Source organism: Macaca nemestrina, chromosome 7, assembly GCF_043159975.1.
Source record: "Macaca nemestrina isolate mMacNem1 chromosome 7, mMacNem.hap1, whole genome shotgun sequence".
NCBI classification, from domain to species: domain Eukaryota; kingdom Metazoa; phylum Chordata; class Mammalia; order Primates; family Cercopithecidae; genus Macaca; species Macaca nemestrina.
The window spans coordinates 85,690,803-85,715,862 of NC_092131.1; the positions used below are offsets into that span (position 1 = coordinate 85,690,803).

At 46.3% G+C, this 25,060-nt stretch overlaps 1 protein-coding gene across 3 annotated transcripts; it reads right to left on the minus strand.

The window, feature by feature from the left end:
• Positions 1-1,899: 1,899 nt before the first annotated feature.
• LOC105499635 (abhydrolase domain containing 4, N-acyl phospholipase B) lies at positions 1,900-24,971 on the minus strand. 3 transcript variants are annotated; one of them, XM_011772376.2, is made up of 7 exons: positions 16,171-16,255; positions 12,765-12,853; positions 10,759-11,131; positions 10,442-10,596; positions 8,320-8,431; positions 4,941-5,127; positions 1,900-3,984 (listed from the first exon to the last, which is right to left on the minus strand). In XM_011772376.2, the coding sequence occupies exons 1-7, from the start codon at positions 16,191-16,193 to the stop codon at positions 3,895-3,897; spliced, it is 1,029 nt and encodes a 342-aa protein (XP_011770678.1). In that variant the 5' UTR covers positions 16,194-16,255; the 3' UTR covers positions 1,900-3,894. The 3 variants fall into 3 exon arrangements, with proteins under 3 accessions (XP_011770678.1, XP_011770680.1, XP_011770681.1); XM_011772378.3 differs by having other exon boundaries at positions 16,060-16,200; XM_011772379.3 differs by lacking the exon at positions 16,171-16,255 and adding an exon at positions 24,911-24,971 and having other exon boundaries at positions 2,760-3,984.
• Between the last annotated feature and the right edge of the window lie 89 nt (positions 24,972-25,060).

The following is a 25,060-nucleotide window of genomic DNA, read 5'->3' on the forward strand; positions in this document are numbered from 1 at the left end:
GAATTGCTTGGACCCGGGACGCAGAGGTTTCAGTGAGCTGAGATTACGCCATTGCACTCCAGCCTGGGCGACAAAGCGACACTCCATCTCAAAACAAAAAACAAAAAACAAAAAACAGTAGGATTCTCTTCTCTCTGGCCATGAACTGTACCTGCAGGGTCATGGATCAGAGTAGAAAGAGGTATTCATCAAGATTTCACCACCCTTTTGGCAATGAAACCAGACTACATTTTTAGCACACATACTTTGGTGTCTATACTGAGGAGGAAGTTAAATTTAGCACATTTCCCACTAGTCGCTGAACACTGCAGTACCTCCTGGGTCTTAAGTTCAGTCACAGTCCTTAATGTCTATCTGTGGAATCTCTTCTTTTAAACTGCTAGGCATTTGAGGAGTCTGGATTTATGGTTTGAACTGTCACCCTAAATCCTTAGTGCCCACCCGGAAACTGTGCTGACTGGGTGGAATGTTCATAGTAATTTCTTAGTCCCACCTAGTGGAATGTTAGGAATGTTCCTGTCAGATGGGGTGCGTGTCTGTGCGCTGGCTTGTGTCCATGCGTGCAGACCATGTAGCATAAACGGCACTCTGGGTGACCTTTCTCAGACTCTTCTTGCATCTGCTCCCGAAGAATGTGTTTGCCTCGTGTTGAGTTGGAAAAAGCAGATCAGCACATGTGCTACCTCCAAAAACAAAGTGATTCTGGAGCAAGCAGAATGAACTCTCAAGGGCACAGGCCCTACTCTACCCAGCCTTCTGGGTCAAATGTCAGAGACAGAGTCCCTTAGACCAGTTCCTGAGACACAGGGCACCAGAATCTCCTAGGAATGTGTTTAAATGCAGATTTCATGGTCGGACTTCATTCAGGTTAACCAAATCAAACTCTGGGGAATACAGCTCAGGAATCTCTATTTAAAAAAAAATGCCCCCAGGTTGTTTTGTTATGTGACTGGGTTTGGTAACTACTGCCTCACTTGGCCCATTCTTCAAGAGGGTGGTAGGCTCATGCAGCGTTGATATTAAGTCTTTTCGATTTTACCTCCTAAGCATCTTTTGAATCTTTCCCCTCTCTGTGTCCATCAGCCCCTAGCCAAGTCCAAACTACCAGCAACTCTGGCATGGACCACTGCAGCAGCCTCAAAGTTCTCATCCCCCTCTCACCTGAATTCCACAGAGCAGCCAGAATGGCTGTTTCAATCTCAGGCTGCTTCTGTCACACTCCCTACCCCACCCTGACCCTCATTCATTTCCTTCCATTGCTTTTTAGAATGAACACAACATTCTTCATGTGGCCAGAGGATCTGCTGAGCTGGTCCCTACTGATCTCACCAGCCTTTGCTCCCAGCCACCTGCAGTCGCCCCTCTCTCCAGACATTCCTTCCCCTTTCCCTGGTCCTGCCTTCAGGCACAGCTGCCATCACTTCTGCAGGAGGTTTTCTCAATTCTCACGGGTAGCACTCCAGCAATTTTACATTGATTTACATAAATTTTGACTAGGTGCATCTCTCTGAGCAAACTGGAATTTCTCACAAAGGCAGAGACTATCCGTTTCTTCACTATTGTAGCCGTAGTGGTTGGCATTTAGTAAGCTCTAAATACCTGCCTTCTCCTCCCTATAACAATCCTCAGAGAAGACACAGGGTCCTGAGATGGATCAGAACTTTGTAATTATATTCAGGAGGAGTTCTATCTATTCATTCATCATGACATGTGCAGTATCATGTGCCTTTTTAAAAATTTATTTTTAATACTTTTTCAATCAGCCTATGCACATGGAATATGCGCCATTTGGAACTGTGGAATTCTGGGCCCAGCTGGACTCACCAGCACAGAGCAAGCGCCGTTAGCAATGATTTGAACACTTTTTTTGAAGACTTGGTATATCTCACTTCCCATGGCTTGATGAAAACAAACATTTATTGAACATGAACTATGTGCTAGATGTGCCCTTTGTCTTTATGTTGCTTATGGTCTGGGGAGGAAAGAGACATTAAATAAGTAACCACAAGTTTATAAGTTTTACAAAAAGGGCAGATGATATGCCACAGAGATGCAGAACAGAGGGGTCCGAGTCTAGTCTAGGGAATCAGGGGAAGGCATCTCTGCATAAGGAATTTTTGAGCTGAGATCCAGAGGATGAGTAGAAGTTAGAACAGGATGTAGGGAGCAGTACAGGCTGGGCTCCCTGGAACTCAGGAAGAAAGGATGCTTAATGGGCAGCAGGAAGTACTAAGCTCCGCCTCTCTCCTGTGAACTGGGGCTTGGTCCATCCACACTCTGGATCTCGACTCCTCATTTGTCATGAGTGGTTGGCTGAGAGGGCCTGTGCTGACCTGGACTCTGGCTGGGTCTAGCGGGCAAATGCCACACTAAAAGGAGGAGTCATGGGTAGGCAGGCAACCCTCAGGACTCCCTTCTCTCAGGCATCACATAGGCTGTTGCGAATTCAGCACCACCAGTGCTCTTGTCAGAGCAATTTTCAACATCATTGCCACTGGCAGTTTTTACTCATTTGTTTATTAATATAGAAAAGGAGCCCAGGGCAGCTGGACCAGTAGTACAAAGCACCAGGAGTTAATGCCATTCTGGTGACAGGGTTGGTTTTACAAAAGTGAAGGAGCAGGCGGGAGCTGCCAGGTTCTGAGGCCAGGCCCAGCCTACTGCCCAGAACCCCTGAAACAGCTCCCTGGGCGAGGGCTGACAGGTGGGTCGGGGGTGGATTGAGCTGGAAACCATGGGGACAGATGGGAGGGATAGAGGTCATGCAGTGGGAACCACCCAGTGGCTGATAAGGACAGGGAACTGGTGTCTGGAGGCTCCCCGTTGGGCCATGGGCAGGGGCTTGCAGATGGCCTCAGCTCTGGGGGCAGGTAGAGAAACTGCAGAGACTGATGGGCATGGAGAACCCAGACATGGCCCTGGGACTGAAGGGCCTTTCCACCCTTTCTTCACCAGGAGCCACCTTTGCTCTATACTACATATGGGGCTTCAGGGCCCAAGGCACAGGGGAGGCTCAGAGGCCTCCAGTTGGGAGGAAGATGGGGCAAGGAAGGAAGCACTTGAGTGTCCCTAGCTTAGGCAGCCAGGGATGAGACACAGGCAGGACAACAGCACGCCCACATAGTGGGGCTAGAATGTGGGGCAGAGACAGGCTTATCCTCAGCCAGTGACCAGGACCAGCCCCTTGGCAATGGTGCCTGTCTCGAGCCTTAGCAAATCAAGTGTGCAACAAGCACAGGGTGTCGGCAGACCTGGGCCCTAGCCAGAACTTGAATCACACAGAGCTGTATCACCATGGTCCAGCCATGTCCTGCCTTGGCCTGTTTCCTCCTCTGTCAATGAGGGCTTTGAATAAGACCTTCTAGGTCATGAAAAGGACTCTGCAGGTGAAGGGAACTCCAGGACTTGCTCTTGGCGGTTAACCAGACCCTGGATGGAAATGGTATGGGATGAGGTGAAGTGGGGGATGGAGGAGGAAAGTGTTCTTGCATGGAACCTATCTCCACAAACACTGCAGAGCTAGGAAAGGCCACTGGAAGCCCTTCTTTGCCCAGAGGAAGAAAGGCCACAGAGAGAGCGAATGTGGCTCAGTGTGATCCCTTCACATCCTCCACCATCTGGGTAACACTTGGCAAGGAGTGGATGGGTGACATTGTGCAACCCTTTATGTTCTTCCCCGGGGGTGGCACTCAAGGCTTCTTGTGGCTTCTGCCTTCAGCCTTCAGTGTGGGATCAAGAGTGTTCTTTTCACTGTGGTCCTGTTCTGGGAACAGCCCAAGACTCTGCCTGGCTGGCACATGTTAGTTGGTGAGGAAAGGACAGAGTGGGTGAGTAAGCAGACAGGGAGGCAAGAGTGACTCTCTGGCTTTCTCCTCTTCCTCTTCAGAGAGTGGCTCAATCAACTGAGTCGCAGATCTCCTCTACCACAGCATTGAAGATGTGTGGCTGGTCAGCATAGACGTGGTGAGATGCACCCTCAATCTCCTGTGGAGAGAGGACCCGCAGGGGTGGGATGGCCCTTTATTTCCTGGTGCTGGGAAGCCTTCACACTATTTATTTTCCCCTTAGACTTGCTTGCCTGCCACCCACCAGCTCTTATCAGAAATAATGCTCCACCTTTCTCGCTTGGATCTTGGTATTTTCCTTTGACAGCCAATGAATCCCAATATCCCATTCTACCTATCTGATGAACATTCACTATGTCTTTCCTTCCATGTTAGCTCCACCACTGATCTGCTCATTTAATCCAAAGGTCCAGTAATACTGGGCCCATGGTTGGCACCCAGCCTCATTAAGCACACTCATTGGCACATGGTGGAGAGGGCTAAGAAAAAAGGGGAGGAGGTGTGGTGGGGAGGCTTCATGGCAGCCTCTACTATTCACTCTACTGCCCATGGCTCTGGTTTTGGGGTACAAACTTCATGGGGGCTGGAGTAGCAGCAGGTACCTGGCTGCTAGACAATAACCAGCCTTTTAGCTGAACTGGCTAAAAGTAGGAAGCCCCTAATTAAGATATTACAATCCCAGCACTTTGGGAGGCCGAGGTGGGCAGATCACCTGAGGTCGGGAGTTCGAGACCAGCCTGACCAACATGGAGAAACCTCATCTCTACTAAAAATACAAAATTATCTGGGTGTGGTGGTGCATGCCTATAATCCCAGCTACTCGGGAGGCTGAGGCAGGAGAATCGCTTCAACCTGGGAGGTGGAGGTTGCGGTAAGCCGAGATTGCACCATTGTACTCCAGCCTGGGCAACAAAAGCAAGACTCCATCTCAAAAAAAAAAAAGATATTACAAAGAGAGTTTCCAAACTTCTCAAATCTACTGCCCTATCTCAGTTTGTCCATTCCTCTTTCTTCTTGATCACCCTTCTCTACCCCAAGGCTGACAGCTGATTGACTCTCAGTCACCATTTCCACTCCTTGGGTGGTGCAACATACCATGTCTCGGACATAGGAATCTGGCCGCTGCATCTTCACCTTTTTTCCCGTACTGGTATCTATCCAGGTGTTGGACCCATAGATCATGGTGATGGGCACATCTTTTCGAATCAAGTGAATTCGCTCCAGCATAGGGCGCCGGGCCCAGCCAAAGGACTCCATCATGGCTTTGAATGCTGTCTCGCCACTGTCAGAAGCAAAACAGCAATAAACTTCACAGCAGCATATGTCAACTTGTTGGTCTCTTCAGAGACTGAGACAGAATCTTAGTCATCTTTGTATTCCTGTCAAAGCCCCACACTGGGCTCATTAAATATTGGTAAGATTAGCAGATGACCAAAATTCCAGAGGCCTCCTATCACAGAAGAGTTCAGAGGAACACTTATGAACAACCCCATGACAGTACGAACTGTCCAAGACTCTGAGAATGAAATCGGTTATTATTGACTCAACAAATATTGTCTGTCATGCCCTGGGCGGGGAAAGGGGACACATGAACAAGAAAGGTAGGGTGTTGCCCCTCCTGGAGCTCACACACTTTAGCTCCTGTGTTAGGGAGGTAGGCATTAAGTAAATAATCATATGATTAATTGTTATTTAATTTAAAATTTCTTGGGCTGGGCGCAGTGGCTCACACCTGTAATCCCAGCACTTTGGGAGGCTGAGGCGGGCGGATCATTTGAGGTCAGGAGTTTAAGACCAGCCTGGCCAACATGGTGAGACCCTGTCTCTACTGAAAATACAAAAATTAGTGGGGCGTGGTGTTGCGCTCCTGTAATCCTAGCTACTCAGGAGGCTGAGGCAGGAGAATTGCTTGAGCCTGGGAGACGGAGGTTGCAGTGAGCCAAGATCATGCCACTGCACTCTGGCCTGGGCAACATAGTGAGACTCCATCTCAAAAAAACAAACAAACAGCTGGACATGGAGGTTCATGCCTAAAATCCCAGCACTTTGGGAGGCCAAGGTGGGCGGATCACCTGAGGTCGGGAGTTCGAGACAAGCCTGGCCAACATGGTGAAACCCCATCTCTACCAAAAATACAAAATTAGCTGGGCGTGGCGGTGCATGCCAGCAATCCCAGCTTCTTGGGAGACTGAGGCAGGAGAATTGCTTGAACCTGGGAGGCAGAGGTTGCAGTGAGCTGAGATCATGCCATTGCACTCCAGCCTGGGCAATGAGCAAAACTCCATCTCAAAAACAAACAAACAAACAAACAAACAAATACAACTTAAAATTTCCCCAGAAGGGTGAAAAGGTGGTTGGGTGCTATGAAAAGACAGCTTGGGGATTTAGCCTGTTGGGGGTCTAGAGAGATGGTCAGAAGTTCATCTGAGGTGAACGCTTAAAAGTGAGTACTATAGTAGTAAAAAGGGCTTCCTGAGAAGACTCTGGAATTAAAAATCAGTCTTCCAAGGACTGGGGGAGCAGCAGTTTCTGTTAAGCAAGAAGCAATAAATGCCAATGTAATCTATTTCATTCCCTGGTCATTTGCTCAGGTAGAATGAATTGAGGCCGTATCATGAGGTGTCCACAAGGCTGGGACAGAGCCAGCTTTCTGGGCTGGTCGACAGCTTCTGCTAGAGATAGGGCAGGTTGGGGACACTGCTGCCTCCTAGGCTTGGCCTGTTTAGTACTGTTAGATCTCCATCCTCTTTTACATGTACAGATGAATGGGAACCTGAGTTCTGCCCAGGCCACCAGAAATAGATAATTTTTCCTTAAGATATTGTAACATAGCAGAAAAAGCATGGAATTTGGAGTCAAATGAATTCAAATCCTCGGCTGTGTTTCCTTACCAAGTCATGCAACCAGAATATACTTTAATTTCCTCATCTACAAATGTAGAGTATTATACCTACTTCACTAGGACATCATTAGGAAAATAAAAATATATACAAAGCCCCTAAGTTTAGGTGAGGTGAAGAAGGTACCCTTAAACACGTTGGTCAAATTTCACGTTTTCCAAGGAAATGATAAGCGTTACCATGAGCTTGTCAGGGTTACAAAGTCAAAAAACTCAGGGAGTTACAAAATTGAGTGATGGTGTTTGTGGGTGAGGGAACTGGTTGTCACTGATGTCACCTTTGCTTCCTCTGGGACACAAATGAATTGCAGACTTATATACTCTGTGGCTTAGGTTGGTAGGACATTGTACAGAACTAGGTCTGGGATGGGGAAAGTTCTGGGGAAAGAGCTAGGGCTGGGCCTGTGGGGCCTCAGGTAGGTATGAGACAGGCACTGAGCCCATGGGGGCTAAGAGAAGGGCCAAGGGCAGGAAGACAGGGGAACCTGATGTGACTGCTGAGCTGGGAGTTTCTATACTACTGTTTGATCAGAGTTCTTCAATTAGCTGAGCTCATGTGGAATGCTGGACAGACAGCTCACACACTGCTCAACAGCTGTCTGGATTTGAGGTTAACGTTCAGACAGTATTACTGGAATGCAAATCTCTGCCTTTTTCACGGCTTTGGGCTCACAACGAGTGACTTGGACAGCCTTAGAAAGGGGTAGGGCAGTAAGCCTGCCTTTGCTGAGATGCCTCCCAGCAGCTCGGGGTGTCACCAACATGGCCTCGTGGTATCAGCCAGTCACAGGGCACTTCCACGTAAGAGGATCGCCTCCCTGACTGCCCTGCCATCCACGCTGCCCAAACTGCAGGGAGGTAGGCTTGTGGGGCCTGCGGTGTCAATAAGCAGCACCAGATAGGAACTTTTCAGAGTTCTCGGGACATCCCCTCATCTCCCAAAGATGCAAAGAAATTTCTGTCCCAATGATAAGGCATTTCAAGGGCACATAATTAAATCTTAAAACGCATGCTCTTTCATTGAGAAATTCTATTTGTAGTAATGTGTTCAACAGATACAGTCACATGTGTGTACAAAGGAATCTGTACATGGAGGCCCTCTGAAGAAATGGCACACGTGCTATCTTAGACTGGAAATAATAAGGAAATTTAGGGACTATATGCCTGGGACAGGAGAAGACTTCCTTTTGAAAAATATCATGTTTTTGCTAATTATTTTTGACCTAAAAACGAAAAAAAAAACCATATTTGTATCACCTTTTCTATTAAAAACATCTTTCAAAATATTAGTATTTTCCAGACTCTTGCTTATCAGGCCAATTGCATACCTGTAGGGAACAGGGAGGGCCTTCCTCTAGAGATGGGCAGCATGTTTAATGAATCTATTATCTTCTATGTTCCTTTGGGTCTATCCCTGGGGAACTCTCTGGAAATGATGAGGTTTGCTAGTGCCTATGTTTCCCTAACTGAGTCAGAGCTTTGTTGAAGAAGAAATAAAGTCCAGAACTCCAGCAGCTAAGAGTTTTTTCTCCTAACAACTGTCTGCCCCAAGCCAGCCTGGGGAGCTGCCCTCACCTGGGATTCTGCGCATTGCAGTGGTAGATATACTCTGATATGGTATCATCTTCAAAGAAGTCTGCAAACTTGCGTTTGAAGTCCGGCCGGAATCGCTGCACCAGGCCAGGCCCTGGGAGGGGATAGAAAAACACAGAGTGGCCAGTTTGGGAGGTGGGGCAGGGAAGACTCCTGCCTGTGTATGTTTTAACAACTCTAACTAAATCTTATTTCTCCTAAGGGTTTGTTTGCTTTATTCATTTAACATTACAGCAGCAGAAAGAGTGCAGGAATCTACTGGCAAGCTCCAGGTGACTTCAAATGACAAAGTCAGCTCATTACCAAAGAATGTAGAGACGGTCTAACATCACAGAGGAGCCAGGTTATTTTCAGCTCAATGAAGTCCCAAGATCTATCCCTGTAAGAATCACAAGGCCTCCCCATCAGAATCCATGGCTGAGATGCTCTTCTTTTAGAGCCTGAGCTGTGTTCTCGTTCTCCCAGACACCCTTATGGCCTTTTAATCTTCTGATGGTAGCAGATGGAACTAGACCACCTCCCAAGAGCGCTCTCATTTTCAGGCCTGTAGTAGAATATGTGGAGAGGTGAACTAAACACAGTCGTGTCTCGTGTCTCAGATTGTTTTACAACGATCTGTTCCTTTCACCTCATTATGGTATACACACATCCAACCAGACTGTAAAAATTGGGTCTACTGATCAACTTCTGATCTCTGATCTCTCTCTTTCTCTCTGGTCTTCTCTCTGTTTATGAGAAGCAAGAGGGGGGTAAGAAGGGGCTGGGTGGGGGGTGTCATGAGGATCTGCATGGGCCTGGTCCTCCCTGCTGCATAGTCCTTCATGGCTGCGGGCCAACTTCCACAACCATGATAGCTCTGATGCTCCTGCACGAGCCTGGCCAGAGGTGAGAAGGGAGAGTAGCTCAAGTAGGCCTTCTTTTTGGCAAAGGACTATGGAGTCTGTTGGAGACCACAGTGCTGGGAACCTCTGCCCATTTTCTCTCCTTTGGCATCTGTGTCTTGGTGTCCTCTCTCTCAGAACTCCTAAACTCCTATATTCTACTCGAATGCTTTTTTTCTTTGTCTGGAATCATTCTGTTTTTATTGAAGGACCTAGAGAGATAACTCTTACTTAGCCATCAGCAATTAACTCATAATAATTGGCTATTGAATATTACTATGTAATCACAACCATCAGTACACGATAGGCGTCATCAATCTTTTCCACAACGGAATCTGCTTTTCACGTCATCAGAGTAAAAAGCTCCCCAGCAGAGAAGGGTGCTGGCAGTGTGAGGTCAGAAGGCTGGAGATACTCATCATTATGGCTGGCTCCCCATGGTCGTCCACCTCCTTTTCTCCCTTTTACCCACAGAATTTGCTGACAGTTATTAAGTGCTAGGTGACACAGAGCAGGTGAAGATGTGGTGCTTGCCTGGACAAGTGCATGGTTCAGAGGGGCTTGCCTGCCACTGTGGGTTATGTTGGAGGTTTTGGTTCTGACCTCTCCCTGCTGCAGGTGTTGGGTGAACCAAAGGGATAGGATTCAGTGGTTACTGAGCGTGAATCACCAGCAGGTTTTCATAAAATTTCATACACATTGGCTGTGGTGGCTCACGCCCATAATCCTAGCACTTTAGGAGGCTGATGAGGATGGATCACTAGAGGCCAGGAGTTCAAGACCTGCCTGGCCAACAGGCAGGTGAAACCCCATCTCTACTAAAAATACAAAAAGTAGCCAGGTGTGATGGGGTACACCTGCAGTCCCAGCTACTTAGGAGGCTCAGGCAGGGGAATGGCTTGAACCCGGGAGGCAGAGGTTGCAGTGAGCTGAGATCACACCACTGCACACCAGCCTGGGAGACACAGTGAAACTCTGGTAGCTATTTTGCTCCACCTGTTCCTGGCATAGGAAAAGATTTTCCCATGCCGATGAAGGGAAAAATATAAAAAACAAAAAACAAAAAACTTCTCAAACCTTGAACAAAGTGATCTGGTTCAGATTAACAGCTTTAAATAACAAGGCTAGGCCCATTCCCACTTTTTAGGAATAAGCGGGAAAGACACAGTAGGGCTTCTAGAACGTTACAGCCTTCCTTTAAGGAGATACTACAGGCTACTCACCCCAGGGCCCAGCTACTCGAAGAACAGCCAATGGATTGGAACGTCCTAGGACAGATGCCACGGCTTTGACCCAGGTTGGGGGTGCACGGATCTCACTGGGGTTAGTTGGTCGGAGGGGAAAGCCCCATGGGTCCACCAGGATGAGGTGTTTAACTCTATGTTAAAGGCAGAAAGAGAAGAAGACACATTATATTCTTTGGTAGGTGCCATAGCCCCTTAAATCGCCTGGGAATGAGAGAACTTTGGAAACGAATACTGGAAAGTTCCCATTAAGGTCAGGAATTAGGTCACGAGGGATGGAGGCATCTCCTTATTACCTATCAGGGTACTTGATTGAGTAAGAAGTGGCCAGGAATCCTCCCAAACTGTGCCCCAGGAGGATCATGCTGGGGATCCCCATGGTCTCCCGCCATGTCTCTATCGATGTCACAAACTCATCCTCAGCCCCCTCCGGGTCCCTCGGGAATGCTGGCCTTGAGCTTCGCCCAAAGCCAAGCAGATCGAAGGTGTGCAGTGTGCGGCGGGCACTCAGTGAGTCCATGTTGAGGATCCAGAGGCCCACGCCGCCCCCAAAACCGTGCACCATCACCAGGGGGGTGCGGTCCTTTTGCTCGGGGCTCACAGTCACCGTCCAGATCTTATTCTGGTTTGGGAGGGACACATATCTGGCCAGGAACTTATTCTGGAGACCTGGGGAGGAAAGAATCCCATGGCAAGTCAACAAGTCTGTTTCCTGACAGTATCATCATTTTGCCTGGACTACCACTCTTCACATCTCTCCCTTCCCCAACCCTCCCCAGTTTCCCTCAACTCCTTCCTTTCACAACCCTCTGACCACTGAAAACGACTCTCTCCTGAACCAAACTTTAGGCAAGCCTTTCTGAGCCCTCTTCTTGACTAGGCTTTGACCCTGGCCCTGCCCTGTCTTCCAAATGTCTAGCTCAGTCTTAGCAAGAATCCTGCTAAGTCAGGATTAGTAAGTCATACTACATCAGTTAGTAAGAATTCCTTCATATCTGATCAAGTTCCTCATCCCTCATCTTTGACCTTCCCTTCAGCAATGATTCTGTTAAACTGGTTTGAAAAGAACTCTCCTTATCTTTGGTATTTCCTCAGTAATTTTCTATCCACTGACCCCCCTCACCCTGCTGCTTGGTTATAAATCCCCACTAGTCCTTACTGTATTCAAGAGTTGAGCCTGATCTCTCTCCTCTATTGCAATAGTCTTGAATGATCTTTACTGATTTAATCTGTCAAAATCACTTTTTCTTTAACACTACACACTTTAAAGAATTCAATTCCAATCACATTTGTAGATCATTTAGTCTGTATGTAGTAAGCGGGACTGTCTTAACCCTTGAAACAGTGTGCCCAGCTCCCTTTAGGCCCAGGGTGGTAGTGACACCACCAACCACACAGAGCTCTTGCATCCATTGCTCTTGAACCTGTGTGTGCTTGGGGCTTGATGGATGGACAGAACTGTGGTCCAGCCAGTTGGAGGGGGTGATGGGTGTGGACTGAGCCTCAGGTGAGAGATGGAGGTGGGGCAGTGCTTATTCTGCTGGTGTGACAGCAGTCTCCTGGGCAGAGCTGCCTGGGTGAAGCAGCCTGGATCCTGGACAGAGGCTTGAAAGCTCTGGCTGTTGTTTGTCTGCACTTACTCGGGCCCAGAAGAGAAAGGGTAGCTATGGCTGGGGCAGTAGGGGTGTGGTGGAGAAGAGCATATGGGAAATATGGGAAGAAGTGGCTTGAGGGGCTTGTTTGAGTGAGTAGTTGCTGCTGCTAGTGGGATGCCCTGCTGCAATATAACAGTGCTGATGACAGCTGGTCTGCAAATCACAAACTACTGTGGTAACCAGATGGGGGGTTGGGGGGCAAAACCAGGTAGAACACGGGAATAGTAATATCAGAGAATGCAAGATTATTGGTCCGAGGGTCTGCAGGTGGTAAATCTAAGAAGTACTTGTGTGGTGAGAAGAGAGAAGGAGAGAAGAAGGAAGAGAGAAGTGGGGTAGAAAGAAGGAGGAACGGGAGAATGTATGTGTTTGTGTATGTTAGCTCGCACTGGCATAGGTTTTGAGGTGAAGTTGCAGGAAGTAACAGGAACCATCCACATGGCTAGGGAGATGTTGAGGAAGCACTATCATTGGATATGGTGCTTTCTGTATGCACCTCTTCCCTCACACAACTGACATCCTTTCCTCCCACTCCATACACACTGTTAATTAGGAATCAGTGGGCTCAATGTAGCAGGCTCTGGGAAGGTCCTGAATCCTTCCTGGGCCCCATGAGGGAGGTGGGACAAGCTGTCCATTCTACTTACACTGGAGGATCCTGGCTTCCACATTCTTCAGCTGAGACATGGAAGTGGGGCGCCACGTGGGCAGCCAGCTACTCAGCCAGCCTTGAGGCCTGGGAGGAGGAGACAGAGACACTCATTGGCAACAATGGAAAGAAACATTGATGCTCTTAGCCTTGCTGAGAGTTACAAAAGGGTTCTCAGGAGGCAGGGTGTTCCCTAGCCTCAGGAGACCCGCCCACCATGGCAGCCAGCAGTTCCCTAGCTGCCTGATAGACTGTTTCTTTTTGGTAAATGGATATTAACAACATGCCCCTTGTTTCAATAGATATTCAGAACACCCTGTATATAATACTTTACAGTTTACAAAGCTCTGTAACATTTATTATCTCGCTACAGCTTTCTAATTTCTCTTTGTTACTGATTATCATAATTTATGTTCAAGGAGATTAAAGGAAGAGGCATCTTTTAACTAATGTTTCAGTTATCCTTTGCTGTCCCCAGTACTAGCTGTTTCTTAACAGTAGGACAAATTCCCATGCCATCTCCCCTACTGGCAGGACACTGGTTGGTGTTTATGTGCCCCCTCTTCCAAGCCCCTAGAAGTGCGAATACTGTGTTGTGCCCAACTGATCTCTCAGGTAATCAATCAGTCCAACCCATGGAGATGGGGTAGGCAGGGAGGAGGAGGTGAGAGACCTGGATTCAAGTTCTGTTATGGTTCACTGACAGGACACAGGTTCCCTCTGGTCTTATTTTCTAGATTGTAAAATGAGTAGAAAGCTCACCTATGTCCTCACCTCCCATGACATGCAGTAAAACAGATAACTCATCCTGCTTTCTCCTTCACACCCAGTGACCTTAAGTCATTGCAAAGTAGAGGTTAAAAGCACCAGCTTTGGAATTACCACACACACACACACACACACACACACACACACACACACACCTCTTGGACCTGAATCATGGTGTTATCATTGATGAGCAGAATGGCTTTGGCCCATTAAATAACCTGTCTTTGAGCATCTATATATGTAAGGACCCTTGTAAGTTGCCCAGTACAAATGAGATGCTCAATGAATGAGTTTGTATTATTCCTTGCTAACCCTATATGACATTTCTCTTTTCTTGAACTCTGCCTGAGTTACAGGACAGACATCTACAGCTATAGGAAGGGCCTGTGAACACTGGCATACTCAAGGTAGGGTACTCTAAGGGGGAATGAGGGGAACCATTACCAAATCCCCTTGGCACACACTGGGCATCCTGATACATCATTTGAAGCACAGAATTTTAGATTAGGATGTTTCCTTAGGAATCATCTAGTCTAGCCTCTGTATTTTACAGATGAGCAAACTGATGCCCAAAGAGGTCATACAAGTTAGAAAAAAGAACCAGAACTAGAACCCCTTATCTCAAATCCAGGTTTCTCTCCCTAAACCTTCAAGCCTCAGCTTTTCAAGGTCATATACAAATATTCACAGAACTTAGTCACATTTTTACACTTATCTGTTTTCTCAAGGGAGGTGTGATCTAAACTCAGAAGGCCAGAGTTCCAATTTTAGCACTGTCATTTACCAGCAATGTGACTATGGGCACATTATTTAGCTTTTCTGTGTCACAGCTTCCTCATCTTTAAAAGGGAGGTAATAATATCTACCTCATAGGGTTGCTATAAAGATTAAATGGGTTAATGCATCTAAAGCACATAGAATAATGCCTAGCACAAGATAAACTCCCAATAAACTTTCCTTCCCCCCAGCTAAATCACAAGTTGTCTACATTCCCAGTGTTTTGCAAGTAGCAACTCTCAGTGGATGTTTGAAGTTTGAAAGAAAAACTGGGGTTGCAACTGGGAGTGATACATCAATGGTTTTAGCCAGATGAGAGTTGTCAATATCAATCGATCTAATTCTAGGGAGACTCAGAATCCTTTTAATATTCTACTGGAATTCCTTGTAGGCTTGAAGCACGGGGACCAAGACCACAGGATTTTGCCAGCCTTAAGAGACAAATTTTCTCTCCAAATCACAGGCTGTGACAAGTCAGATCATAACACCTGGATCCCACATTGTCCTGTTACTGTCCAAAGCAGAGCTCAGGAGAAACGCTACCCAAGGAACAGCATCACGGACTGCTCAGCAGATAGTCCTTGGTGGGAGAATTACTTTGCTTTCCTTCTTCACCAAACATGTTACAAGTAAAGCACTGGAAATGGTGCCTGGCACACTGTATGTGCTCAAAACTATGGGGGAGGTAAGGGCTGGGGTGGGAAATTGAGGCAAGGAGCAGAAAAGACATTCAGCCATGAACTTAACCTGGCTAGGATGGTCTCTGTCAACTTGATGGTGAAGCACAAGGGGTTCTGTGCTGGGAGAGAATCCTGTTCTAGACCTCTGTGATCTTGGGCAAGTCTCCTTATTTCTATGGACACCAGCTTCTTCATTTGTAAAAAGGAGCTGAACTACCTGCATGTCCTCCAGTTCTAATATTCTGCTTCCCTAAGTCCTTTAAAGCATTGCAAATTTCCTCTAGGAAAAGTCATCTTAGAAAGTAAAACATTCCCCTGGACATTTCTTTCAAGCCCAGCAAGCTATTAATTATGGTCATAAAGTTAATTAGTGTCCTGGACTTCCAGTTCTGCAGGACCCAGTAGGGTCCAGGAAAGGCCCAGTTCTGGTGAAACCAAGGCTCGGCTGGGAGCTGAGTCATTCTTCTCGTAGCAACTTTTTCTTGCTCCTATCAGATTGCGAACTGCCAGTCACACCACCTACAGGTGGTATCCCAAACCTGATGCCCTTGAGAGAGTGGTAGCAAATCCCAATAGCTCTAAATCTGAAACCACTGCATTAAAAATGTTGTTATGATTATTAAAAGCATTATCAACTAGGATCTCGTGCGCCTACGTGTCTCGGTGGGCGACAGCTAAAGAAACTTGCCAGCCCGTTGTTCCACACCAATTTCAGCGCGGTGGAGACCTCTCCAGTCTCTCCACACCTTCTCCTTACCAGGCGGAGGGAGGAGGCTCCCTCCATCCCCACGACCGCCGTTCTGGGGCAAGTCGAGACGAGCACGCCTGGCTGCTACCTCCGCACCCGCGTCCCACAAGCTTGCTTTCGGGGATCTCCCACATTAACACGGAATCTCTCCAGAGGCCAGAGGAGAATGAAGGGCACTCGCGAGGACTAAGGTAGAAAGCCAGGATCCCCGGGCTGCGGGCAAGCGCGTCTCCCATGGCTCCCCAGGCTCAGCCGCTGCCTCCTCTGGGCAAATGCAAAGCGAGCAACGCACCCACCCCCCGCCCTCCCCGGAGGCCGACCTGGAAATGGAAGGGCGGGAAGGTGTCTACAACTGTTTCTCAGCCACAGACAGTCCCAGGATCATGGCCCAGAGAGAGACAGAAAGAGAGAAAGGGACAGGATTAACTCACTGCTGCTCCAGATCATCGGCCATAGTAAACAAGCCCTGCCAGGTCCTGGCGCGCCCGCCCAGCGCCTGACGCCAGCACCAGCTGACCCGGGAGGCCGCGAGGAAAAAGGGGGCGTGGCCGCGCCGGGGCAGGGCTCGCGGCTGGCGGGCGGGCGGGCGGCCGGCGGGTGGGACTCTCAAACTCTACAACTTGGTTTGAGCTAGTGGGGCCCTTGCTATGTTTTCAATAACTGGCATGTGTCCCGGCAGAGATGTCTCTGAGGGTCTCAGAATAGGATGGTAATCCTGGTCACACATTTCGGGGAGTCCCTGCAGGAGCTCCAACAGCCCTCCGTTCTCTCATAACTAAAAAGTGATAGAACTACTCCTGCACTCACACCCACTCTTTGGGCTTCCTATTATAACTGTGTCCTCCTGAAATCGACCCTTGTTAATGTTCCTTCTAATAAGAGGCTTAAATGTTTGTGGAGACAACACCATTGGTTGAATGCTCCTACAAAGGGCCTGGATGCCAGATTTTGAAACTAAAATACAGGACACCTAGTTAAATGTAAATTCCAGATTTAAATAAAGCAAATAATTTTTTAGAGTAAGTATGGGCCATGCAGTATTTAGGACATAAGTAGGCATCCTGTATTTTCTCTGGAAACCTAAACCTATATGACATCTGCAAAAATGGGCATATCTCTGCTCTGGAGTTGAATCTGACCCCAACCTATTTTCCAGTGAAAACACAGCTCAACTCCAGGTCACCCTCAGTTTGGAGGATAACAGTTGAAGGACTCACCCATAAGCCTAGGTCTGCTTTAGGTATGTAAGTGTGGGGACAGGGAGATAAGGCTGGCTTGGCCCAAGGTCCTAAGCACACTTCAGTTTGCTCAGCACAGGAGCTAAGTCTTGAGGCTGGCTGCAGAATTTGCTCGCACTGGTAAACAGGGCCTGACCTCCCTGGAACTGTCAGATTTCAGATCGCCCTCTTAGTTAAAACCAGACTAGGGGTACGGCGCGGTGGCTCACGCCTGTAATCCCTGCACCTTGGGAGGCCAAGGTGGGTGGATCACTTGCAGTCAGGAGTTCGAGACCAGCCTGGCCAACATGGTGAAACCCTCTCTCTACTAAAAATACAAAAAATTAGCCGGGTGTGGTGGCAGGCACCTGTAATCCTAGCTACTGGGGAGGTTGCGACAGGAGAATTGCTCGAATCCAGGAGGCAGAGGTTGCAGTGAGCCAAGATTGTGCCACTGCACTCCAGTCTGGGTGATAGAGTGAAACTCCGTCTCAAAAAACAAAAACAAAAGCAAACAAGCAAGCAAGCAAGTAAACAAACAAACCAGGCTGGGGAGTGGTGGAGGATGGGTGACAGAATGCTGGTGCACAGGGGTTTATCAAGGCAGTTTTCTTTAGCCTTCCTGCAGGACCCAGATGATTCTGAGATTTCTTCTTTGTTGCAACACAGTGTTAAGCTGATCATTATAAAGACTTAATGTTTAGGAGAACCAGCATTTATAGAGTTTAGGGGCTTAGGAATTTGCCAGATGTGGTGCAAAGCAGTACAACTAGCAGAGGCCTTGTCTCTTTCATGCAACCTTTTTTTTTTTTTTTTTTTTTTTGAGACCGATTCTCACTGTTGCCCAAACAGGAATGCAGTGCCATGATCATGGCTCACTGAAGCCTTGAACTCCTGGGCTCAAGGGTCCTCTTGCCTTAGCCTTCTAAGCAACTAGGACTACAGGTGCCCAGCTAATTTTTTTTTTTCAGTTTTTGTAAAGATGCGGTCTTGTTGTTTTGCCCAGGCTGGTCTCAAACTCCTTGGCTCAAGTTATCCTTCTGCCTTGGGCTCTCAAAGTGCTGGGATTACAGGGGTGAGCCAACAAACTTGGCTTCATTCAACCTTTCAACAAAGCACAGTGGTTCTAAACTTCAGTATGCATAAGAATCGTCTGGTGGATTTATCAGAAACTCAGATTTCTGGGCTGGGTGCTGTGGCTCACGCCTGTAATCCCAGCACTTTGGGAGACCGAGGCAGGCAGATCACGAGGTCAAGAGTTCGAGACCAGCCTTGCCAACATGGTGAAACCCCATCTCTACTAAGAATACAAAAATTAGCCAGGTGTGGTGGCACATGCCTGGAATCCCAGCTACTCAGGAGGCTGAGGCAGGAGAATTGCTTGAACCCAGGAAGAGGTTGCAGTGAGCTGAGATCATGCCATTGCACTCCAGCCTGGGGGACACAGCAACACTCCATCTTAGAAAAAAAAAAATTCAGATTTCTAGTCCCTACTCTCTGAGATTCGGATTCAGTTGTCTGGTTTGATGCTAGAAAGCTGCATTATTAGGAAGCACCGCAGATACTGGTGTTCCGTGAGACTCACTTGTTAGTTAGAAGTATAGATTCTGGAGTCAGAAGCCTAGTTAAGGTCAGTATTTGCTTTGCCACTTATCCATTGTAAATCCTTGGCCAAGTTATTTAGCATCTCTTAATTTCTTCCTCTGGCTTGTATCTTGTGAGAACTAACCAAGATAATTCAAATAAACACGTGGTACACTTACTTGTGCTACGAATATTACTTATTTTTGTTGTTGCTATTATTCAATGCCAAGAATTATGTTGAGCACTAAAAATAGTTATCCAGCCTGTGCATCATAGTAAGACTCTGTCTCTACAAAAATGAAAAAAATTAGCTGGGCATGGCAATGCATGCCAATAGTAACAGCTACTCGGAAGGGTGAGGCAGGAGGATCACTTGAGTCTAGGAATTAGAGGTTACAGTGAGCTATGATCCCACCACTGCACTCCAGCCTGGGTGAGAGTCAGACTCTGTCTCTTAAAAAAGGAAAGAAAAAAGCAGTTATCAAAAGGAAATAAACAACCTGCTCTAGTGAACACAGACTTTCTAGCTGTTGCTACCCTAGGCTGTTCTTGGCTTTGCAGAGCTGATAACTTTATATTCAGAGCTCAGCTCAAACTTGCCCTCATCTGAGGCATTTCTTGACCACAGGATCTAAAGAGAGCCCCCCCCATCACTCTGTCACATTACCCTACTTTTATTTTCTTCATAACACATAACATTATCTGAAATTATCTTGCATTGTTTTTACTCATTTATTATCAGTTTCCCTCCACTAGAGACTAAATTTCCTGAGGGACCCTCTCTGTCTTGTAATCTGCTGTGCTCCCAACACCTAGAACAAGGTGTGGCAGAGTAGGCACTCAATATTTGTTGGGTAAATGAAGAAAAGTCTAGTGAAGAGGCAGAAGCATATACAATTACCTATGAAACAATATGCTAAGTGTCAAAGGCTTTGGGAGCTGCATTCTAAATTGTAGCAAATAGGAAATTCCATACTGTATCACTCCTAGACAGGACAATAAAATCTCCCACTTTTCTGAAAACCTGTAAGTTGTGAGATTTTTTTGAGGCAAGGACAACTGCACATGAACTGGTATTAGAGCTCTCTAGACCATTTCTCAGGAGGCAGTGCAGAGCAGTGTTCGTATTTTGTTTTCATGTGTGAAATCAGCTTTAAAGTAGAGGTTTCTTGGAAGTAGGAAACTTGAATGGATGGAAAATGCCTTTAATAACCAAAGTTACTACAGTTTTTAAGGTATCCCTAGTGCTGATATATCTCAAGATTGGGATGGATCTGCTAGAATTATACAGAGTAAAGAGGACTCTCGGAGCCTATTCTAGGCAGGCCTCTGGGGAGAAAATGAAGTTTTTTTTTTCTCCTTATCATCAGGACAAAGCACACCATGAGCAAGTATGAGACTCCAACAAGTGTGGATGGAAATTAATTTGACAAATCTGAAACCAGCTTTGCAAAATTATGACTGAGACAGTGAAAGAGATCTAACTTAACCGACTCCATCTCGCTTCTAACCAGGCTGTCCTTGTTCATTCCCGGGCATAGGCTGAACTAACTTTGGAGAAACTTATAGTTTGTGGTTTGTGACAGATAACAGCCCTTTCCCAGGGCAGACATCCTTGTTGCCTGGGGACTGGATTGCCTTTGTAGGACTAACATTAGCATAAGATTGGAAATTATGGTTTGGGAGTCATGCAGCTGGACTGCTCCTAAGATCAGTGCTTGAGATATTTTGCGGCCCCTGCACTTGATGGATCGCTGGTACCATTCAGATCGATGAACTGGCTCATCTGATCTTGTGGCGCCCCCATCCAGGAACTCAGTGCAAGAAGACAGCCTCGACTCCTCATTATTTCATCCCTGACCATCAGGACTCCTGGTTCACTGGCTTCCCCCAACCAAGGTGTCCTTAAAAACTCTGATCCCAAAACGCTTGGGGAGACTGATTTGAGTAATAATAAAATTCCAGTCTCCTGCACAGCTGGCTCTGCATGAATTACTCTTTTTTCATTCTAATTGCCCAGTCTTGATGAACCGGCTCTGTCTAGGCAGCGGGCAAGGTGAACTCCTTGGGAGGTTGCAAACCCTCTTTCTATGACTGTAAGTCATCATTAAGTATTCCAAAAATAGGTGGGGCTGATAAACTCATAGCTCAGGCCTGGCAGCTATAGATTATTCTTTTGTTTCAAATGGGTATCACTGCCATTTAAATGAACTATGAACAATAGTTCAATTGATTGAACCTAGAAATGCATGGAATAGCTCATAAGTTGCTCTGTCCAATGACAGCCACTAGCCACAAGTGGCTACTTAGATTTAAATAAAAGCCAAATAAAATTTCCTAGTCACATTGTAACCAAGTATCCCCATTTTTCTAAGAGACAGTTTAATGAATTTTTTAAAAATCTCTCTTCTTTTCCCCCTTCTCCTCACTTCTTCCTTAGCTCTTTAGAAATGCAATTGTAGCCTTTTACCTCCTCTTTACCAGACACTCCCTATGGGGCAGGTTCATCTAACTATGTACTTAGAAGCTCCAGAGAGGAACTCTCACCCACTGGGAGGTTGCCTTGAGAGACAACAGTCCATCTACAACCCAAAGTATGCCTGCTACAAAGCTTCCTCTTACCTGGAGAGTTTTGGCCACTTTTACAACCAAGTCCTGCCCACAAAAGGCACCAGCAGTCACCGTCCAGTAGATAAGGCACTGAAGGTAGTATGCAGACCCCTCAACCACTTGCTTCCTCCCGTGTGCCATTCATGCCAGTATTCCAGGCCCCGTTTCAAAAGCACCCTCTTTCTGCTCCAAAAGTGAAGTGGCACCCTTGAGGCAGAAAACCTATACTTCCTCCCCTAAGATAGCTTTGGAATAAAATATCATTTTCTTTATACCAGATCTCACTCTTGTTAAGTGGACTCTGCAAGCAGCGAGAGACTGAACCTGCATTTGAGTTACAACACTAACTGTAGTTTAAGTGCTCAATAGCCACATATGTCTAGCAGTTACTATACTGAGCAGTGCAGACACATTATCACAGAAAATTCCATTGCACAGTGTTGCTCAGGAACTGATGATTTTAGCCCCATGTTGTGGTGAGTGATCTGTTCTTGGAAAGGACAATATGGTGGACTCACTTTTGGGTGCCAGCAAGGGGGCAAAACTGAGGTTTCTGTGAGACTCCCAAACAGCTAGGAGGGAGGGAAACCAGACAAAGGAGCTGAAAATTTGTTCCACTTCATCAGAAACTGAAAGGATGAAAGGATATGGGTTCACTGAAGATATTTACTGCTTTACTAGGACTTGATCAGAAATTCGATACTTCAAAAATTTGACTTTGTGCTGTTTGCAACTTGATTCTCCTTACATTATTTTTGAAAATAATAACCTGTTTTATCGGTTCTATTAGGCAACAAGGAGAGGGGGTTTTGGTCACGCTAGGGCCAAAGTTTAAAAGGTAGAGGTGATATATGCAATAGTAGTAAACAGAAGCAAAGGGGGGAATCTTAAGGCAAAAGTGACAACACAAGGGAAAGGAATTGGAAAAGACATTCTTTTCCATGCGGAGATTTCCTTTAGAAGAGTCATTTTCTACTTAAACTTTGCAGGATTTGTGTTTCTTTTGGTAAATAATGTGATTTCTTTTTGTAGAGAGATGAATGATATAAAATCATGGACTTTGCCCTTAAGGGAACCCTCTTGTTCCTCCACTCTTCCATTGTTTTATGATATTGAGTATTTTAGTAATGAAACCCCTAAAGTATACTCTGACTTCAGTTTCAGCTTATAAATTAGATCTGCCCTTTAAGAGCCATTTGAGTTGCACGTCCCTCCAGTGCTATCTTTTGCATACCCAAATTATTGGGGGCACTGTAGTTTGGCCAACTTTTAATCATTCAGAGAAATAGGAGAAGCAGACATGGCTAATTACTAGGATTAATGATAATAAGAGCAAACATTTACTGAACATTTACTGTCTGCCAAACACTATGCGAAGTGCTTAATGCTTAACATTATCTCATTTAATCCTCACATCATTTCAATGAGACAGGTATTATTTCTGTTTTATAGAAAAGGAAAATGAGACTGTGAGACTGAATAACTTATTCCAGATTAGACAACTAGTAAACAGCAGAATCAAGGTTCAAACCTAGGATTGTCTGATTCTAGAGCTTGCACTCTTATCCACTACTCTGGACAAGAATTTTTAACTATATTAATGTTCCGATTTAAACTAATTGAAATCAACACTAGTGTTAGCAATTTCCTATTGAAATTAAAATCAGTTAAAAATGTTTCAATGATTATAGAATCATAAACCGAATAGGCCTTTTCTTGCTGTTTTAAGTAGTTCAGAAAAGCTCTAGTGTAGTATATTGGTGTGACTAGCAGGTCTCAGAAACAAATGCATTCGATAAGTGCATTTGATGTTTTTCATCTCTTCTTCTTCTTTCCTGTGAGAGTTCCTGGGGAGATCTTAATGATGATAGTTGACATAGATCAAAGGCAGACAAAACATTAAGGGAGAAACCGCTGGAAAGAGCCTGGCTGATGGAACAGAAACTCCCTGAAGAATCCACACCTGAATGATTAAAAAGCGTCAGCCTAGCCTGTAAAGTTTGAAGTTGAATATTCGTGAGGAATCTACCCTCCTACTTGTTGATGAGGCAGAGAGAAAGGTTCAACTTGTCAGAGAAATTTATGCTTCCTGCCATATTATATTGAAATAGGAACCAGCTTGTTATCTACTCTTTTTTTTTTTTTTTTTCCTTCTCAGCAACATAGGTTTAGGCTGACTTATGTTCAAATAACTGCACAAATCTCCATGGGTATGAATATAAATCTATCTCTTCAAATAGACTGTAAAGGTTTCTTAGGTTATTTCTCTTATTCCTAGAACTTAAGTAAGGCTTTGCTGACCACTGATAATACATTTGTTAGTTAACACGTATACAGTTTCCAGTCTAAAGGCAAATAAAAAGTGAAAAGGGGCTGGCAGGTTGGCTCACTCCTGTAATCCCAGCACTTTGGGAGGCTGAAGCAGGCAGATCACCTGAGGTCAGAAGTTTGAGACCAGCCTGGCCAACATGGCAAAACCCCTGTTTCTACTAAAAATACAAAAATTAGCCGGGCGTGGTGGCAGGTGCCTGTAATCCCAGCTACTCAGGAGGCTGAGGCAGGAGAATGGCTTGAACCCAGGCGGTGGAGGATGCAGTGAGCTGAGATCGTGCCATTCATCGCACTCCAGTCTGGGTAACAAGAGCAAAACCCCATCTGAAAAAAAAAAAGTGAAAAGGTTGGAATGCTGTTGTTCACTTGCTGTTTTAGGAATTTTGCTCACGTACAGTTCAAATTATTTAGAAGCTGAAAATAAAGTACCTGGTTATGTATAGAAAAACTTACAGCTAAAAGGTGAGATGAACTAGGTCTACAAGGTTGGATTGATGTGAAATTAAAAGGGCCACGAAAGCCAGAACTTAAGTTTTTTTTAAAAAAAAGGTAAAACAGGCCCGGTGCGGTGGCTCATGCCTGTAATCCCAGCACCTTGGGAGGCCGAGGCAGGCGGATCACAAGGTCAGGAGTTCGAGACCAGCCTAGCCAACATGGTGAAACCCGGTCTCTACTGAAAATACAAAAATTAGCCGGGCGTGGTGGCGCGCGCCTGTAGTCCCAGCTACTAGGGAGGCGGAGCCAAGTAGTGAGCCAAGATCGCGCCACTGCACTCCAGCCTGGGCGACAGAGCAAGACTAAAAAAAAAAAAAAAAAAAAGTTAAAACGCTCAAACTAATCCCACTTGTTAAAATACAAAACCTGAAACTATTTCAGTTTCTTCTGTAAACTGAGTTGGAGACAGTAGGGTTTAACCAGGAATGCTCTTTTGGGCCTTTCGGCGCTGAAGTCCTGGGATATTACACCAGGTTCAAGATACCAGCTTGTGGAAAGAGAGCTGCTAAACTTGGCCATATGCTTTTTGCACGATATTCGACCACTATCCCTCACTTCACCAGTTCTTTTAAGGCTGCAAATATATCTGACTCACGTGAGAGTCCCTACAAGTGAGTACAACGTCGGGCCCCAAGGAGGCGCCCATAAATATTGGCACTGCAGGGCCAAATCTCGAGTTCCAGTTCAGAACCCTGCAGAGGTCAGGATTCCTCCCTGCCTCCCGCCCCTCACCACACCCACTCACTCCCCCAAGTAATTAAGTCTAAACTGGGGCCTGCACAGTTATTGGCTGCGCTGGGTCTCACTGCGGATGAACTTGATTTGTTCCAATGATCTGTGACAGACATCTGCAAACAGCGCCCTTAACAGAATTAGGGTCAGGCTGTTATCAAACCCCAGGAACGCCAGGCATTGCCTCAAAGTAGATGCAAACCGTTAAATCTTCCAGGACTCAGGACCAGAGAGAGCCGGAACCCTCCGGTTAGCTACGCCGTCCGCAGTAAAGCCTATTCCCCTCTTCCTGCCACTGTGTCCTGTTGCCAGAGCAACTGTGGGCGTCACCAATCTGACGGGCGGAAACAGA

Bases quoted from the DNA above. Each gene is read 5' to 3' on its own strand.
- LOC105499635 (XM_011772376.2), bottom strand. From the start codon at position 16,193: ATGGCCGATGATCTGGAGCAGCA. The intron at 8,432-10,441 runs GTGAGTAGCCTG...ATCCCCTCCCAG, and splicing joins TCGAGTAGCTGGGCCCTGGG to GGCCTGGCCTGGTGCAGCGA. The intron at 5,128-8,319 runs GTGAGGGCAGCT...TGCTTCTGACAG, and splicing joins TGCAATGCGCAGAATCCCAG to TGGCGAGACAGCATTCAAAG.